This window comes from Stigmatopora nigra, chromosome 23 (assembly GCF_051989575.1).
Source record: "Stigmatopora nigra isolate UIUO_SnigA chromosome 23, RoL_Snig_1.1, whole genome shotgun sequence".
Taxonomy (NCBI): domain Eukaryota; kingdom Metazoa; phylum Chordata; class Actinopteri; order Syngnathiformes; family Syngnathidae; genus Stigmatopora; species Stigmatopora nigra.
The window spans coordinates 3,821,872-3,838,481 of NC_135530.1; the positions used below are offsets into that span (position 1 = coordinate 3,821,872).

Consider the following 16,610-nt stretch of genomic DNA (forward strand, 5'->3'; position numbering starts at 1 on the left):
ACGGGATAACGGCTTGACTGACGCAGACAATCCAATTGTTATTTTGAAATGGTCGCTTATTGTGCGTGGGTGGGGTTTTCTCTACGCACAGAGGGCGTGCAGCCAGAATTACCAAATGACACATGACTGCATGTGGTCATCGGTGCACGCAGACGTCGTGTTGCTGCTGGAGGAGAAAATTTCATGAATTATTAAAACTTTGCTGATGATGAACTGGACCACCGAAAGTCACGTTGTCCCCCTTTGCGATGGGACGAGCATTCCCGTCATCGGACTGGGGACTTACGCAGATCCGCGCACGGTAAGATCCGTTGCTTCACATATGCTGATCGATCATAAAGAAACCCCAAAACAAAACATTAAAAAAAAGAAAAATCCTCCAACTTAAACCTCTATCAACTGATTTTCATGTCGTAGACCCCCCCAAACACTACGTATAATGCTGTTAAAGTCGCTATTGAGACCGGATACAGACATATTGATGGAGCTTTGATTTATTACAACGAGCATGAAGTGGGACAAGCCATCAGAGACAAAATAGCAGACGGGACTGTAAAAAGAGAAGAGATCTTCTACTGCGGAAAGGTTTGCCAAAAGGATTGGACTTGTACATCTTGCATGAATAAATATATTAACGTCCGACTTTGTGAACTCTTGTGCAGCTCTGGAACACATTCCATTCACCAGAACTGGTCCGGCCTGCTCTGGAGAAAACTTTGAAGACATTACAGTTGGAATATGTCGATTTATACATCATTGAGTTACCCATGGCGTTTAAGGTACAATTGCATTTATTATAGGAAAGGCAATCTGCGGCTCAAGAGTCACATTTGGCTTATGGCATTATTCTATTGTGAAAAAATGTGCAAATCCAGGTGGTAGAAAAATCCTTCAGTGGCGCACTGCTGTTTTTTTTTATATAAAATGAAATCAAAACAAGAGAAAATTCATCATACTATTATTTTCATTTTTTATATATTTTTTTTAAAGCCAGGGGAAAACTTCTATCCAAGAGACGAGAATGGGAAATGGATATATCATGAGACTGACCTTTGTGCAACTTGGGAGGTGAAGTTAATTAATAACTTGAGTAGTATTGATTATTGCAGAAAAGCACGCGACTGAAAAAGACTGGTATTTGCTCACCCACATTTTTTGGTGTTTGATTTACTTAAAAATGACCCAAACTATTTCCCTCCAATAGGCTTTGGAAGCTTGCAAAGATGCAGGACTGGTGAAATCGCTCGGGGTATCCAACTTCAACAAGCGGCAACTGGAGGAGATCCTCAACAAACCTGGACTGAAACACAAACCAGTTTCAAATCAGGTGCAGAAAATGAACTGTGTGGATTTTTTTCCACTATTGAAACAAATACAGTCGTACCTCGAGATACGAGCTTAATTCGTTCTGGGACTGAGCTCGTATGTCAATTTTCTGAACACTGAAAAAAAATGCAACGCTCCGCCCAGTGCTCGTAGATAAGAAATGCGGCAAAAAAGACAGGGCACTAAAATCATAAACAGCCTCTCATGCCTTGGCCACCTGGCTTTCTCGAATCTCGAAATTTGTCTCGTATCTCAAGATAATAATTTGCTCGAAATTCTTGTATGTCAGGGTACTCGTATGTCGAGGTACCACTGTACTTATGTATATGGAAAAAAAGCTGACTTAGCATTTCTTTTCAGGTTGAATGTCACCCATTTTACACTAACCCAAAGTTGTGGGAGTATTGCAGGCAGAAAGACATTGTCATTGTGGGATACAGCCCATTAGGCACATCTAGAGACGCATCCTGGTATTGAAGACACATCCTGATTGATTCATATCCTAAGAAAATGCCTTTTTGTTTAAAAAATGGCTGTCTTGTAGATGTAGAAATGTCATTTCTCCACAGGGTGAATTTAACCTGCCCACCATTACTGGAAAATGAACTTCTTGTGTCACTGGCTTGTAAATACAAGAAGACCACAGCTCAGATTGCACTCAGGTTTAATGCTCAAAGGGGAGTGGTGGTTATTCCAAAAAGTTTCAGCCCACATCGTATAAGGGAGAACTTTCAGGTTGGTTGGGTCATTATATAAGTTTTAGATTCATGTCGATTCCAATCTCCAGTTACAATGTCCGTTCATGCAGATCTTTGATTTCTGCATTTCCGATGAGGATATGAAAGCCATTGATGGTCTAAATCAAAATATTCGCTTTGTGGAGCTTCTCATGTGAGTAATACAGTATTAGTTGACAGGTTGTTTGAAAAAAAAAAAGATATTTATTAATGTTTTATTATTCTACAGGTGGGCTGACCATCCCGAGTATCCATTTCACGATGACTACTAAAAAATAGTAAAGTATTTTCTGCTCTTGTCATATATGATTTGGAGTATTATGCAAATCAAATACAATCAGCTATTTTACATTTTAAAGGGTTTTAATTCCTTATCATTGTGTACGCTCTTGTTTTATGTATTAACCAAACTATGAATTCCAATAATGTAACAGAATTTATATACTCCATTTTTAACAGATTTGTTTTAATCTGTAAGCATGTTAAATAACATAAGCTGGATAAAAAAATGATTGTTGTGCTTTTTTTTATCTTATTGGCCCAAAATCATCATATTTCATACATGAATTTTGTGCAAAATGATTTTCCCATGATAAAAACTGCTGTATAATATAATATACAATATCACGAAAAATTATATTCTTTTCTTCTTCTGAGGTACCTTTAAAGGTTCAACATCTAGAGGTTTAATCATATGTCAATGAACATGTGTTTTTGTTTTGTTTTCTTTTTGAATAAAATTTATAAAATAAATTATTAATGTCAATAGCAACTCCGAGTCGCTCGAGGCGCTACCACAATCACTGTGGCAACAACAGCGATGTGCGACGTTAAATTATTTAAAAAGTGACTTAAGAAAAACTACAGATCCAGTTTTTTACGGATTTAAAACAACAAGCAACGCATTATTTATCATAACATGTCATTTAAAATCTGGAAAAGCAACGTTTTTCCCCAAAGCTGACTGCGCAACGCTCGCTTGCCTAGCTAACCAAATTAGCCTTCTGCTAGTTTCCCTTACGCGTAATGAATGGCGGAAGACGACTGAAGGGGTCGATCAACAATGCTCTTGAGTTACCTGATCCGAATAAAAATGATGGTTTTTATCCGTAGCATTGGAATGCCTTAAATGGACATTTATTCCCTGAAGTGAGTACGCCTGATGGGAAGCGCAACATCGCTGAGATCTCATGTGTTCCACAGTTTAGCAGCCGGAGCTAACTAACATCGCAACCCTGGATTGTGTTGTTTTTATTCTCAAGAAACTTTTGTGGATCTAATCTAACCAAATCACATGGGGAAAAGTCTTGGACTCGGATCTAATGTGAATCTGCGTCTGAGAAGAGAGGCGTGATGATGGCGTTTTGGATTTACACTGTCCTCTGTCCTCTTTAGGAGAGGCGACAAAGCTCCACAAATCTGAGTGTTTTTTTGCATTAATCCAAACCTGAGTAAGGTGCAAAATAAAGCCATAACATCCCATAATTTCAACGTGGTTGACGTTATTTACATGAAGAAAAGATTATGGAAGATGTTCCACGCGATGAGGAACCTTTGGATCTGTTCATGGCCTGTTGAAAGCAACTTGAGAATATTTACAATACACGATTAAAAGACACAGTGGGCTAAAAACACCCATAAAATGTCTGCATCTGCAGTCGGTGAGTTTGTACCACCTCCCGAATGTCCTGTTTTTGAGCCCAGTTGGGAGGATTTCTCGGACCCTCTTGGATTTATCAATAAAATCCGACCCATCGCTGAGAAAACTGGCATCTGCAAGATCAGACCGCCGGAGGTACATTGAAAAGCATCCATAACAACACACAAAAAAAGAGTATTTTCATATATTGTCTGTATTTATTGCTTTGTTCTATATGCCTGTTATTATAAATATATAAAAGAAAAACATGAGCAGTTACCCTGACTTCACTTAAAGGTCATACAAAGCTTATATTCTGACTTTCCTACCCAAATTCTTTAATTTCACTTCATTTGATTGAAAATGTTGACTTTAAAACGAATTTAAATGAATATAATTCATGTAAAAACACATATTTGGCAAGCTATTTCACATTAGCTTGATGTTGAGGCCCTCTCATGCCTCAAAACTGCATTTTTGTAGAATGCTTAGTACAGACGCACCCCTACTTACAAATAACTTGCGTTCTGAGCACTTATTCATAAGTAGAATTTGTTAGTACGTTGATTCAGAGCTATATTTTGTATTATAATTTATGTTTAAGGCCTATATAAGTATATTGGAGGTTAATATAAGTGCATTTGTATGTTTAAGGCTTGGATAAGTAACCAGCATTGGTTTGTACTGAAAAAAACATTTAATAAAATGGAGAGAATACATACAGTACTGTATACATACATTTGAAAGAGTGAGAGAGAGATATTTACTAGAAATGCAAATATTTTTCAGGACTGGCAACCTCCGTTTGCCTGCGATGTGCGCCACTTCAGGTTCACGCCTCGAGTACAAAGATTAAATGAACTTGAAGTAAGTAAATAATCATTACATTGACATGCTGTATCTCAGAATATTAATATATGTGCATGATGTAGGGGAGAACAGGGTTGGTTGTCACTGTCGCTATGACTCAACCACCAGAGGGCAGTCTTGTGCAAGTGTTACAAACTTACAATGTCCTCATTTTTTTGTCTCCAGGCGCTTACGCGTGTGAAACTCAACTTTTTGGACCAAATTGCAAAGTTCTGGGAACTGCAAGGGTCAAAAATTCGTTTCCCACATGTGGAGAGAAAAGTCCTGGATCTCTATCAACTCAGCAAGGTATACTTGGAGTATTATATGTATATATATATGTTTTGTGATAATATCCGCAAAAATCTCCCCTGTGTTTCCAGGTCGTGGCTTCCGAAGGTGGTTTTGAGACTGTGTGTAAAGAGAAGCGGTGGTCCAAAGTGGGCAGCCGGATGGGCTTCCCACCAGGGAAAGGCACCGGCTCGCTTCTACGATCCCACTATGAGAGGATACTTTACCCCTACGAGCTTTTCCAGTCTGGAGCCTCTCTTACTACTGTACGGATGGTCAATAAATCCTTATTTTTTAAAAGAAAAAATGATTTTTATATACAGTGGTACCTCGAGATACGATCTTAATGCCTTCCGGGACTGAGATTATATGTTGATTTTATTGTAGATCAAATGAACGTTTCCCATTGAAATGAACTAAACACGCAACACGCTCGTAACATAACTTAAACAAATTTAAATGAACTTGAATTATGATGCAGACACACTCAAAAATAAGTTAAATCGAACCTAACACTAAACTTAATTCAATTTTTTTTGACATTTTGATACCTTTCTTCTCCCGGGTTGGCTCTTTTTGCCCCGCCTCCAACCTGACTTTCACTATCGATAAGCTGTTTGCTTTTGTATTCCCTTCAAAATATTCCCAAAATGATGCACACAAATGTCCTCACAATAGGATAACGCATGACCACTTACCAACGAGAAGTAGAATATACACCATTTGCACTGACTAACGGGGAAAAAAACACAAAGAAATGCAACACTCCGCCCAGTGCTCGCAGGGACATTACAAAGAGGGAGTTGTGGGGAGAGAGACTGAGTCCATGATGTTCTTATGATCATATATCAAAATTAGTCTTGCATCTCAAGATAAATATTTGCTCAAAATTTCTATGATTGCTTTCATTAGGGCCTCCAGCAACTCTACGTGGATAGCGAGGATTGCGAAGGAGTGGACGAGGGAGTTGGCGAGGAGACGGTGGAAGACGACGACCGAGAGGAGGACGAAGGCAAAGACAAAGATGGCGAAGTTGATCTAGCGCAGACAAAAGAGCGACGGTCAAGGCGCCTTAAATCAGAGGTGGGGCTATATAACGAAATACACTACTGTTATATAAGGGGGTGCCTAATATGCAAAAAATCCAGTTTTTTACTATTATGTATTTCAATTTTAGAGGGAAAACAAAGAACCCAAAGGCCTCAAGCTCTTCGGCGCCACTCCCAAGATGGTCGACTTGGAAATAGTTTCAGCAGGTATGAGACCTTTAGTTTGGCCTACATTGTTTCAAATGGTTTTGAAGAAGCTCCAAATGTTGCTTTTGGCCTTAGACGACGACGGCTACCACAACAAGCACCGTCACCTGAAAGCTCAAGCTTTTGCCATCAAAATGCGACCTCGCAAGGAGACGCTGGAAGTCAATTTTGTGAGTGTCGGAGTGTCCACTCGCTAGGGCCACTGCTTTTTACGTCATGGCAATTGAATGTGACACCCTCTACAGATCGACCTGTACTTCTGCCTGATGTGCGGACGTGGCGACGAGGAAGACCGCTTGCTGCTTTGCGACGGCTGCGACGACAGCTACCACACTTTCTGCCTCATCCCGCCTCTTCACGACGTGCCGAAAGGCGATTGGCGCTGTCCCAAGTGTGTCGCCGAGGTAAACCCAACGTGTTTTTCTTCTGACCGTGTTTCACAAATGGACGATTGGTAGCGGACCATTTTAGATATAATATTTTGATTTTTTTTTTTAATAAATGAATTAAATGAACTAGATTAAATGCCCTAGATATTCAGTTTTTTTTAAAGATCTAAAACAATGTTTATTTTAGCTTTTTTTAAATATATTTTTAGATTTTACAAAATGATTTTTGAACTAAAAACACAGAAAAATGATTAAAAAATGACTTATTGATTTAAAAAGGGGGAAAATAAGGAAATATAATATACATCTATATCTATCATTTGAATTTGATCCTAAAACAGAAAGTCGTCACTCATGATTGACTTACTTGGGCCACACAAAATGATGCAGCGGGCCAGATTTGGCCCCCGGGCCACCACTTTGACACCTGTGCCCTATTTGCAGGAGTGCAGCAAACCCAGAGAAGCGTTTGGTTTCGAGCAGGCCGTCAGGGAATACTCGCTCCAGAGCTTCGGAGAAATGGCCGATCAGTTCAAGTCGGACTATTTCAACATGCCCGTCCACGTATGTGAAGAAAAAAGGGGCATTGACTTTAGTCCCGAAGCAGATAAGATACTTTTTTTTCTGGTTTTACAGATGGTACCCACCGAGTTAGTGGAGAAAGAGTTCTGGCGCCTGGTAAGCAGCATCGAAGAGGACGTCATCGTGGAGTATGGAGCCGATATTAGTTCCAAGGATGTGGGCAGCGGATTCCCAGTTAGGGATAGCAAGAGGAGACTCCTCGGAGACGAAGAGGTGAGACATCTGCTACGTGACTTGAATTGAAGATAAAAAACAAACAAAAAAATTAAAAAAAACACTACAGTTGTACCTCGACATACGAGCACCCCGACATACAAGCAATTTGAGATACGAGTCAAATTTTGAGAAAATAATTATCTCTAGATGCGAGACAAAAAAGTCAAACAAAATTAGACTGAAGGGTAGTGTAAGGTTAGATTAAATTTATTTTTGAGTGTCTCTGCATCGTAATCCAAGTTCATTTCAATTTATTTATGTCATATTACAATTCACCGGTGCAAAAAGTCTCCCCCACCCACCACTGTACTTTCTTATTTCTGTTCATTTCAGGAGTACGCCAACTCCGGCTGGAATCTAAACAACATGCCAGTCCTGGAGCAGTCAGTCCTCACTCATATCAACGTGGACATCTCCGGCATGAAAGTGCCTTGGCTCTATGTAGGCATGTGTTTCTCCTCCTTTTGCTGGCATATTGAAGACCACTGGAGCTACTCCATTAATTTTCTGCACTGGTAAGATTGCAACTAAAGACGGCAGTTTATCATTTCCAAATTGCCCATTTTTGTGTTTTGGTCTTTTTGGTACCATAGGGGAGAACCTAAAACCTGGTACGGGGTGCCGGCGTCTGCTGCAGAGCAGTTGGAGGCAGTCATGAAAAAGCTGGCTCCAGAGCTTTTTCAATCTCAACCGGACCTTCTCCATCAACTGGTCACCATCATGAACCCCAACGTCCTCATGGAGCATGGAGTTCCCGTATGTAGCCAATGGACTTTATGCCAGCTAGCTAGTTTGGCTAATTGGAAATGTTTCACAGCCCCTTCCTTATACTACTTCATATTTAACCTTCATAGGTGTACAGGACCAATCAATGCGCAGGAGAGTTCGTGGTTACCTTTCCGCGAGCCTATCACAGTGGCTTTAACCAGGGATACAATTTTGCAGAAGCTGTTAATTTCTGCACTGCCGATTGGGTAAGGTGTTGTTAAAATCACCGCCGTCTAGCGAATTGAAAAAATATGTTTAACGTATTTTCACGACTATAAGGTGCACCGCATTATAAGGCGCACCCTCAATGAATGACATTTTTCCATATATAACGCGCACTGTATTATAAGGCGCACTGTGTATTTTGGAGAAATGTAAAACTTAAGTGCGCCTTATAGTCGTGAAAATACGGTAATTGCCATTGACTTCCAGGTATGAAGCACTCACTACACAGTCACCTCTAGAGCCAGCCATTGTTGATGTTTTGGATTTTTTTGTATAAAATCTTGCAGTGGGAGAGGAGCTATATGATGGAAGATTTTGTAAACTAAGATGGCATCTGCATATTTAACAGTATTGTTTCTGTCTATATAAGTATATTTGTTACTGTACCCTTTCTAGCTCCCCGTGGGTCGTCAGTGCGTGGCCCACTACCGGCGCCTACGCCGCTACTGCGTCTTCTCGCACGACGAACTGCTGTGCAAGATGGCCGCCGATCCGGAGAGCTTGGACGTGGAGCTGGCGGCAGCCGTCGTCAAGGAGATGGGGGAAATGATGGATGAGGAGACTCGGCTCAGAAAAGCAATACAGGACATGGTGAGGGTTTTTTTTCCCGCCCGGCAACACGCTTGTAACCAAACATAAATACATTTAAATGAACTTGAATTACGATGCAGACACACTGAAAAATAAGTTTAATCGAATAGGGGGTGCTGTCGTCTGAGCAAGAAGTGTTTGAGCTGGTCCAAGATGATGAACGCCAGTGCCATAAGTGCAAGACCACCTGCTTTCTGTCAGCCCTCACTTGCTCCTGTTCTGATCGTCTGGTTTGTCTTCACCATGCCGAAGATTTATGCGACTGCCCTCTCACCAACAAGTGCCTCAGGTAAACATCCATCCTTTCTTTCATTCCTTAAATCAGACATGTGCAAACATACGGCCCGTGGGCCACATCCGGCCTGCTAGGCCTTTTTAATCCGGCCCACCGACCTTGTCCAAAAAATGTTTTTTTTCTTTGTTAATGTTATTTTTTCTTCCCATTTTAGTTCTGTCCACTCTTATTTGTTTTTTTGTGTTTTACAGCCCCTTTATCTTTTTTAAATGACATTTAAATATTTCTAAATACATTCCTTTTTAGTTTACTTTGTACTTTATACTTTTTACTTTAATGATGAGTGATGAGTATGTTAATACTTTATTCCTTTTTTCTCTTTATGTTTCATATGTACTGTTAACGGATGCACTTTTTTATATGTATCGTATTTTATGCTGACCCGGCCCATCTGTCAAATTTTTAAAGTCAATATGGCTCCCGGGCCGAAAATTTTGCCCACCCCCAGCCTTAACTCCATCTCCCCACATTCAGGTATCGCTACGATCTGGAAGAGTTTCCGGCCATGCTACACGGCGTAAAGAATCGCGCTCAGTCCTACGACACATGGGCGAAAAAGATTAACGAAGCCTTGGCTGCGGATCAGAAGAACAAGAAAGGTTCTTAAAAAACTTCCAAATGGCTCAATGATGGATGTTTAATCACTTGGTCTTTTATCGTGTAGATCTCATTGAGCTCAAAGTTTTGTTGGAGGATGCAGAGGACAGAAAGTATCCGGAGAATTCGCTTTTCCGTCGTCTCAGAGAGATGGTCAAAGAGGCGGAGACATGTTCTTCGGTAGCCCAGATGTTGCTAAGCCGCAAGCAGAGACACAGGTGAGGACACCTTCGAGTGGACAAGTCAGATAAGTGGTGCTAAGCTTTGATTTTTTTTCTTTCCGTAGCAGCCGACTGCGTTCTGAAAGCAGTCGGGCCCGCAGTAAGCTCACAGTGGATGAACTAAAGGCCTTTGTGGAGCAGCTTTACAAGCTACCTTGCATTATCAGCCAGGCCAGACAAGTCAAGGTCAGTTTTGGAGCGCTAATGCTACCAGAAATGGTTATTTCTAGGGGATGAATAGCTCAGACATGGGCAAACTATTTCTTTAAAACTTTTTTATGTATTTTTAGATTTTATAAAATGATTTTTGAACTAAAAACTGTAAAAAATGATTAAAAATTACAATTATTGATTTAAAAGGAGGACAATTAAGGAAATTGAATATACATTTATACTCTTCATTTGAATTTAATCCTAAAACAGAAAGTCGGCACTCATGATTTACTTTCCCGGGCCACACAAAATGATGCAGCGGGCCAGATTTGGCCCCTGTGCCGCCACTTCGACACCCGTGTCTTGAAGTCTGGAAAAAACGCTGTCTAAAACTGCTATGTGTGTCATTGTCCTTCTTCAACCTACACAAAGGATTATAGATGGAAATTAGCCATCGGCTTCAATCTTACATATTTACATCTATATGTTCATTAACATGAATAGAAATATCTTCATTCATATGTGCTATCCATTATGAAATAAATCCAACTCAAACTTACCTCAAATGTTTCCAGGAATTACTGGAAAATGTCGAAGACTTCCACGAACGAGCGCAAATGGCGCTTACCGACGAACTACCAGATTCCTCCAAACTTCAGGCCCTTTTAGACCTCGGTAGCGGTCTGGATGTAGAGTTACCTGAACTTCCCCGCCTCAAACAGGAGCTCCAACAAGCGCGCTGGCTGGACGAGGTTCGGCCTTTGGACTAAAAACCCAAAGTTTTTCGCCCTAATTATTCAATTTATACATCCAATTTTTTTTTGAAGGTTCGCATCACTCTGACGGAGCCCCATCGGGTCACCTTAGAGCTAATGAAGCGACTTATAGATTCCGGGGTGGGTCTGGCTCCCCACCATGCCGTGGAGAAGGCCATGGCTGAACTGCAGGAGATCCTGACAGTCTCCGAAAAATGGGAAGACAAGGCTCGTGCTTGCTTGCAGGCCAGGTATTGTTATGTGACTTACAGTGTTGCTAGAAGCAATGCTAATATATGTCTTTAAATCAAGGCCACGACATAGCATGGTAGCCTTGGAAACTATCATACTGGAGGCTGGGAATATTCCAGCATACCTGCCTAATATTCTGGCTCTACGAGAGGCTTTGCAAAAGGCCAAAGACTGGAGTGCAAAAGTGGATGCTATTCAGGTACGGAGTATTTTAATCAAACTTTTCTAGTGCATAAAAAGATAAGATTTTTACACTCAAGGAATCACAGAGGTCTCCAAATGAATCAATAAAGTTTTTTTTTATCTAGCCACAGACTGGCAGTAGTAGCTACGCTTACCTGGACCAACTGGAAACCCTTCTGGCTCGAGGTCGTTCTATCCCGGTCCGCCTCGATCCATTGGCTCAGGTGGAGTCTCAAGTGGCCTCGGCAAGAGCCTGGAGAGAAAGGACTGCTCGAACTTTCCTCAAGAAAAATTCCACTTATACGCTACTCCAGGTGAGATAAAATACAAACATGGAATGTGTTTATAGTGTAACGGTATGCATATCAAAGTACTCAATACAGTGGTACCTCGACATATGCAACTCCCTGGGCGGTGCATTGCATTTTTTCAAGTGTTTTTTCAGAGGGTTGGAATCAATTAATTTATTTTTAGTTCATTTCAATGGGAAAAAATCATTTGAGTTACGAGAAAACCGACATACAAGCTCAGTCCCGACACAAATTAAGCTCATATCTCGAGGTACTACTGTAACCTCAACTAAATACACCACTTTCAAAACAAACCATGACAGCACCACTGTATATGTTGCTTGTGATGATTTACACAGTGATTCTTATGTTTTTTTGTTGTTGTTGTTGTTGTTTTTCTAGGTTCTCAGTCCTCGCGCTGACATCGGCGTATACGGTAACAGCAAAAGCAAGCGCAAACGAGTGCGAGAGCTCATGGAGAAAGAACGAGGAGGCTTCGACCCCGACGCCCTGAGCGACCTGGACGAAAATCCCGAAGAGGGGCGAGAACCCTCCGCCGTTGTCTCCGCCTTCAAAGCCAAAGAACAAAAAGAGGTGGAGGCCATCCACTCCTTACGCGCCGCCAACCTGGCCAAGATGGCCATGGCCGACCGCATCGAGGAAGTCAAATTCTGTCTTTGTCGGAAAACCGCCAGCGGCTTCATGTTGCAGTGCGAGTTGTGCAAGGATTGGTTCCATGGGGTTTGTGTACCCCTGCCCAAAACTGGAACACAGAAAAAACTTGGCGCTGGTTGGCAGAGTAATAGCAAAGACTCCAAATTTCTGTGTCCACTTTGTCAACGGTCCAGGCGGCCCAGGTTAGAGACTGTCCTATCTCTGCTGGTTTCGCTACAGAAGCTTCCAGTGAGGCTACCGGAAGGAGAAGCCCTCCAGTGTTTAACTGAGAGGGCTATGAGCTGGCAGGTATGGTAAATTAATTACTCGGGCCACACAAAATGATGCGGCGGGCCAAATTTGGCCCGCGGGCCGCCACTTTGACACCAGTGAAATAGACTAATATCATATTCTGTTGCTCCCAAATCAATAAATACAGCACTTTCAAAACAAACCAGTCAAAGCAACATTCAAAGTAAACATTTGATCACAGCTGAAAAATCTTCATTTGACGCTTTTTAAACAAAACCAAATAAAATCAAATGACTTGATTTGATTAGTTCATTGTTGCAGAACTAATTATCTTTAACTTCCAGGATCGGGCCCGTCGAGCTCTGGCCACGGAGGAACTGTCGTCCGCCCTCGCCAAGCTGTCCGTGTTAAGTCAACGTATGGTAGAGCAAGCTGCACGAGAAAAGACGGAAAAGATCATCAACGCTGAGCTGCAGAAGGCCGCTGCCAACCCTGATTTGCAGGTAAACAGCAAACCCAACTGCTTTGGAATGGAAAAATTTGGAATGCCGCCTTCCTCCCCCCAATAAAAGTTCTTAAATGTGACTTTAGGGTCACATCCAGACCTTCCAGCAATCCGGTTTCAGCAGAGCTGCGTCACCCCGACAGTCTGTGGACTACGACGACGAGGAGACTGACTCCGATGAGGACATCCGGGAGACGTATGGTTATGACATGAAGGTAAATATGGGAATCAACTCGTATGTAAGTGTAATCTCTAGTCATATGAAGACATTATTAGCCATATGTTGCATTGCAAATTTCATTAAAAATACTTTAACAAGGGTACACGTATAACTACAGTGGTACCTCGAGATACGAGCTTAATTCGTTCCGGGACTGAGCTCGTATGTCGAGATTCTCGTAACTCAAACGTTTCCCATTGAAATGAACTAAAAATTCATTAATTTGTTCCAACCCTCTGAAAAAACACCAAAAATAGTATATTGGATTGGAAAAAATGTTTGATTTGTTTTAATTTGCCATCTTTTAACAAAGTAACAAATAACTAGTGGTTTAATATTACTAAATTGTGTGTTTAATAGTTCTAAAATTATATGGATTTTTAAGTGGGAGAGGGGGAGGGCTTTTTGCATGGCAACGCGCTCGTAACATAGCATAAACAAATTGAAATGAACTTGCATTACAATGCAAGGAACACTCAAAAATAAGTTAAATCGAACCTAACACTAAATTCCAGGATCCAGGCGAAGTGAAGCCCTACCTCTTCTGTGACGACGAGATACCTGTGAAGTCCGAGGAAGTCGTTAGTCACATGTGGCCGACTGCCACGCCCTCCTTCTGTGCTGAACACGCCTATTCTTCAGCTTCTAAGTCTGTAGTACAAAGTGAGTTTTTGCTGTTTTCTTAATAAATCTTCTCAAAAAGTCCATACTCAGACCAACAACAACAACAACAAAAATACATCTATTTTTATTCCAGATGTAGGAACACCAAGAAAACAGCCCAGGAAGACACCTTTAGTCCCTCGCAGTCTGGAACCACCAGTTTTGGAGCTTTCGCCGCAAGCTAAATCTCAGATGGAAGAGCTAATGATGCTAGGCGACCTGTTGGAGGTCTCTTTGGATGAAACGCAACATATTTGGAGGATCCTCCAAGCAACACATCCTCCTTTAGAGGAGAGGTTTCTACAAGTTATGGAGGTAAGACCAACAAACAAAGAATTCACGGTATACAAGAAGAATTCAAACAATTTCTACTTTCTACAGCCTGATGACGGTCCTATGGGGAAATCCCTAAAAATCAAGATCAAGGATTCCGACAGAAAACGGAAACGGAAATTGGAACGAGCCGAGCATCATCAGCACCATCACCATATGCTCATATCCACCGCCACAACCGGCGCCGCTACACTTGGTGGCGCCATGCGTCCGCCATCCAAGTCCAAAGAACTAAAAAGAACTGGCTTAGAACTTGGACTTGGAGCTAAAGGCAAGAAGAAGAAACTGAAACTAGGCTTGGAGAAGAACCGAGAAATGAAGCAGCTAGCTAAACGCTTAGCCAAGGAAGAGAAGGAGCGGAAGCGGAAGGAAAAAGCTGCCGCCAAGGCTGAAGCCATCAGGGACGGGATCGAGAAGAGGAAGGAGAAAAAAATTCTCGATATTCCCTCCAAGTACGAATGGTCCGGGGCTGAAGACTCCAATGATGAAAACGCCGTTTGCGCGGCTAAAAACTGCCAAAGACCTTGTAAAGACAAAGTAAGTTTCATTCTGTCAGGAAAGTCACATTGCACAAAAACTAAAATACATAAGCACTATATTACACAATGATTTACGGACTAGACTTTTGGATTAAATGTTAACTAAAGTGGATACCAGGTTAGCAATAACACAATGATTATACATAACAGTCAGATTGACATATGTTGATACTATACAACCTTTGTATTTGCTGTACTTTACATAACAATAGTATCGCTAACAGTATTTAATGGCTAACTTCTGTCCTTAGCGACACGTGTTTAGCTTGTTTTTTAGCGCAAGGCAGGAGTTAATCACAAACACTTTTCTTAAATGAGCATCATGGAATTTTAGAGAATATCAACAGCTGATAACAACACTGGAACACCTAAAAGAGATTTACACATAACATATTAACAGGCCGAATCTAACGCAGCTTTCCGAGAAGGCACACGCGTCTGGGCGTTAAAGTTAACGAGTGGCCAGTTTGCGGTGGCCAATCACACAGGTGGAATTGAGTAGGCTTGCCAAGGATTTGATTTACACTTGGTTAAAGTAGTGTTGCGTTGAATGTAGGGATGTAAATCCCTCATTTCCATTCGTCCTACGTTATATATTGGTCTTGAGTTCTATGTGTAGTAATATCTTGAGATATGAGCTCAATGCGATCCAGAACCGAGCTTGTATGTCAATTTACGTGGATCTCAAATCAATTTTTCCCCATAGAAAATAAATAAATACATATTAATCCCTTCCCATACTCTGTAAAAATCATCAAAACAGGATATTAGAAGAAAAAAAACGGGCTATGTATTGCCTCATATTTTCCGATTTGATTCCCATTATAATCCGGATACTACATCTCAATTTTTTTACATCTAGCTTTGAAAAAATGACTACACACACACACACACACTTGAAAATAAGTTTTAATTTGACTATATTTAAACCCAATCAAAGATATTAATGTATTCCACTAATGCTTCTCCATGCCTCAGAGTTCGTCTTTTAAAATGATTGAATAAAATGGTTATTACTGCTTGTAAACATAGCCTTTATGACATTCTTGTTTTCAAGGTGGACTGGGTGCAGTGTGACGGCGGCTGTGACGAGTGGTTCCACCAAGTATGCGTGGGGGTGTCGTGCGAAATGGCCGAAAACGAAGACTACATCTGCGTGGACTGCACCCTAAAAGCCACGGGTTCCAGACGAGGGGGAGGCAACTCGGCCGAGGCGGAAGCACCAGAGGAATCCGCGGTGATTCTCGCCACGCCGAATCTCCTCGCCACCGCCGGGGCGCCGTGGTTAAACCCAGCCGAGGCACCTCACTCCAACAGTTAGCGTTATGTTAGCCCTCAAAGACTGTTTTTAAAAGACCCCAATTGCAATAGAACTTCCCATTACGTCAACCTCAACGCTCTCTAGAATGGAGTTTTAGCTCTAGAAATTTTTTGAGCAGGCATTAACTCAACAATAACGGTTCACCATTCAAACTACCCAACACGTGTTGTCTTCTCTTACTGTTTGGGTAAAAAAAAAATGGTTGTCAAGAATTATTTATAATGTATATAGCTTGAAAGCAATTAAAATAATGGTCTGTGGCTTTTTTCTGTTTTGGTTTTGTCACCTTTTAATAAACTATTCCTAGTCAAATAAGTCATGTCTACCAATGTGTTTCTCTTAATCACACTATGAGTCAAGATTGAGCTAGTTTGTCTTGCGGAAAGGAATGTCGGGGAGTGGGGGGGAGCAAAAGTGGGCGTAACTTACCCGATGGTAAAATCTGGTGCAAACTTGCTTCTACTGCTTTACTGGCTTAATTGACTAAATGTATAGTTTATGATCCCAA

At 41.3% G+C, this 16,610-nt stretch overlaps 2 protein-coding genes across 2 annotated transcripts; both read left to right on the forward strand.

The window, feature by feature from the left end:
* The first annotated feature begins 4 nt into the window (after window positions 1-4).
* LOC144181324 (aldo-keto reductase family 1 member D1-like) lies at window positions 5-2,441 on the forward strand. Its single transcript, XM_077709717.1, has 9 exons — window positions 5-301; window positions 418-585; window positions 663-779; window positions 991-1,068; window positions 1,205-1,327; window positions 1,687-1,796; window positions 1,896-2,061; window positions 2,135-2,217; window positions 2,293-2,441. The coding sequence occupies exons 1-9, from the start codon at window positions 206-208 to the stop codon at window positions 2,333-2,335; spliced, it is 984 nt and encodes a 327-aa protein (XP_077565843.1). The 5' UTR covers window positions 5-205; the 3' UTR covers window positions 2,336-2,441.
* Window positions 2,442-2,564: 123 nt separating this feature from the next.
* On the forward strand, window positions 2,565-16,417 carry kdm5a (lysine demethylase 5A). Its single transcript, XM_077709714.1, has 29 exons — window positions 2,565-3,858; window positions 4,492-4,569; window positions 4,738-4,860; window positions 4,935-5,108; window positions 5,755-5,925; window positions 6,020-6,098; window positions 6,174-6,268; window positions 6,344-6,502; window positions 6,932-7,051; window positions 7,124-7,282; window positions 7,619-7,800; window positions 7,879-8,041; window positions 8,140-8,259; window positions 8,675-8,869; window positions 8,980-9,158; window positions 9,639-9,763; window positions 9,829-9,979; window positions 10,048-10,168; window positions 10,711-10,887; window positions 10,963-11,141; window positions 11,203-11,341; window positions 11,451-11,639; window positions 12,018-12,578; window positions 12,866-13,024; window positions 13,113-13,241; window positions 13,762-13,909; window positions 14,004-14,224; window positions 14,291-14,779; window positions 15,839-16,417. The coding sequence occupies exons 1-29, from the start codon at window positions 3,706-3,708 to the stop codon at window positions 16,100-16,102; spliced, it is 5,202 nt and encodes a 1,733-aa protein (XP_077565840.1). The 5' UTR covers window positions 2,565-3,705; the 3' UTR covers window positions 16,103-16,417.
* Window positions 16,418-16,610: the final 193 nt, after the last annotated feature.

Coding starts and splice junctions, on each gene's coding strand:
- LOC144181324 (XM_077709717.1), top strand. CDS start 206: ATGATGAACTGGACCACCGAAAGTCACGTTGTCCCCCTTTGCGATGGG. Junction 586..662: donor AGATCTTCTACTGCGGAAAG/GTTTGCCAAAAG, acceptor ACTCTTGTGCAG/CTCTGGAACACATTCCATTC. Junction 780..990: donor AGTTACCCATGGCGTTTAAG/GTACAATTGCAT, acceptor TTTTTTTTAAAG/CCAGGGGAAAACTTCTATCC.
- kdm5a (XM_077709714.1), top strand. CDS start 3,706: ATGTCTGCATCTGCAGTCGGTGAGTTTGTACCACCTCCCGAATGTCCT. Junction 5,926..6,019: donor CAAGGCGCCTTAAATCAGAG/GTGGGGCTATAT, acceptor TTTCAATTTTAG/AGGGAAAACAAAGAACCCAA. Junction 14,780..15,838: donor AAAGACCTTGTAAAGACAAA/GTAAGTTTCATT, acceptor CTTGTTTTCAAG/GTGGACTGGGTGCAGTGTGA.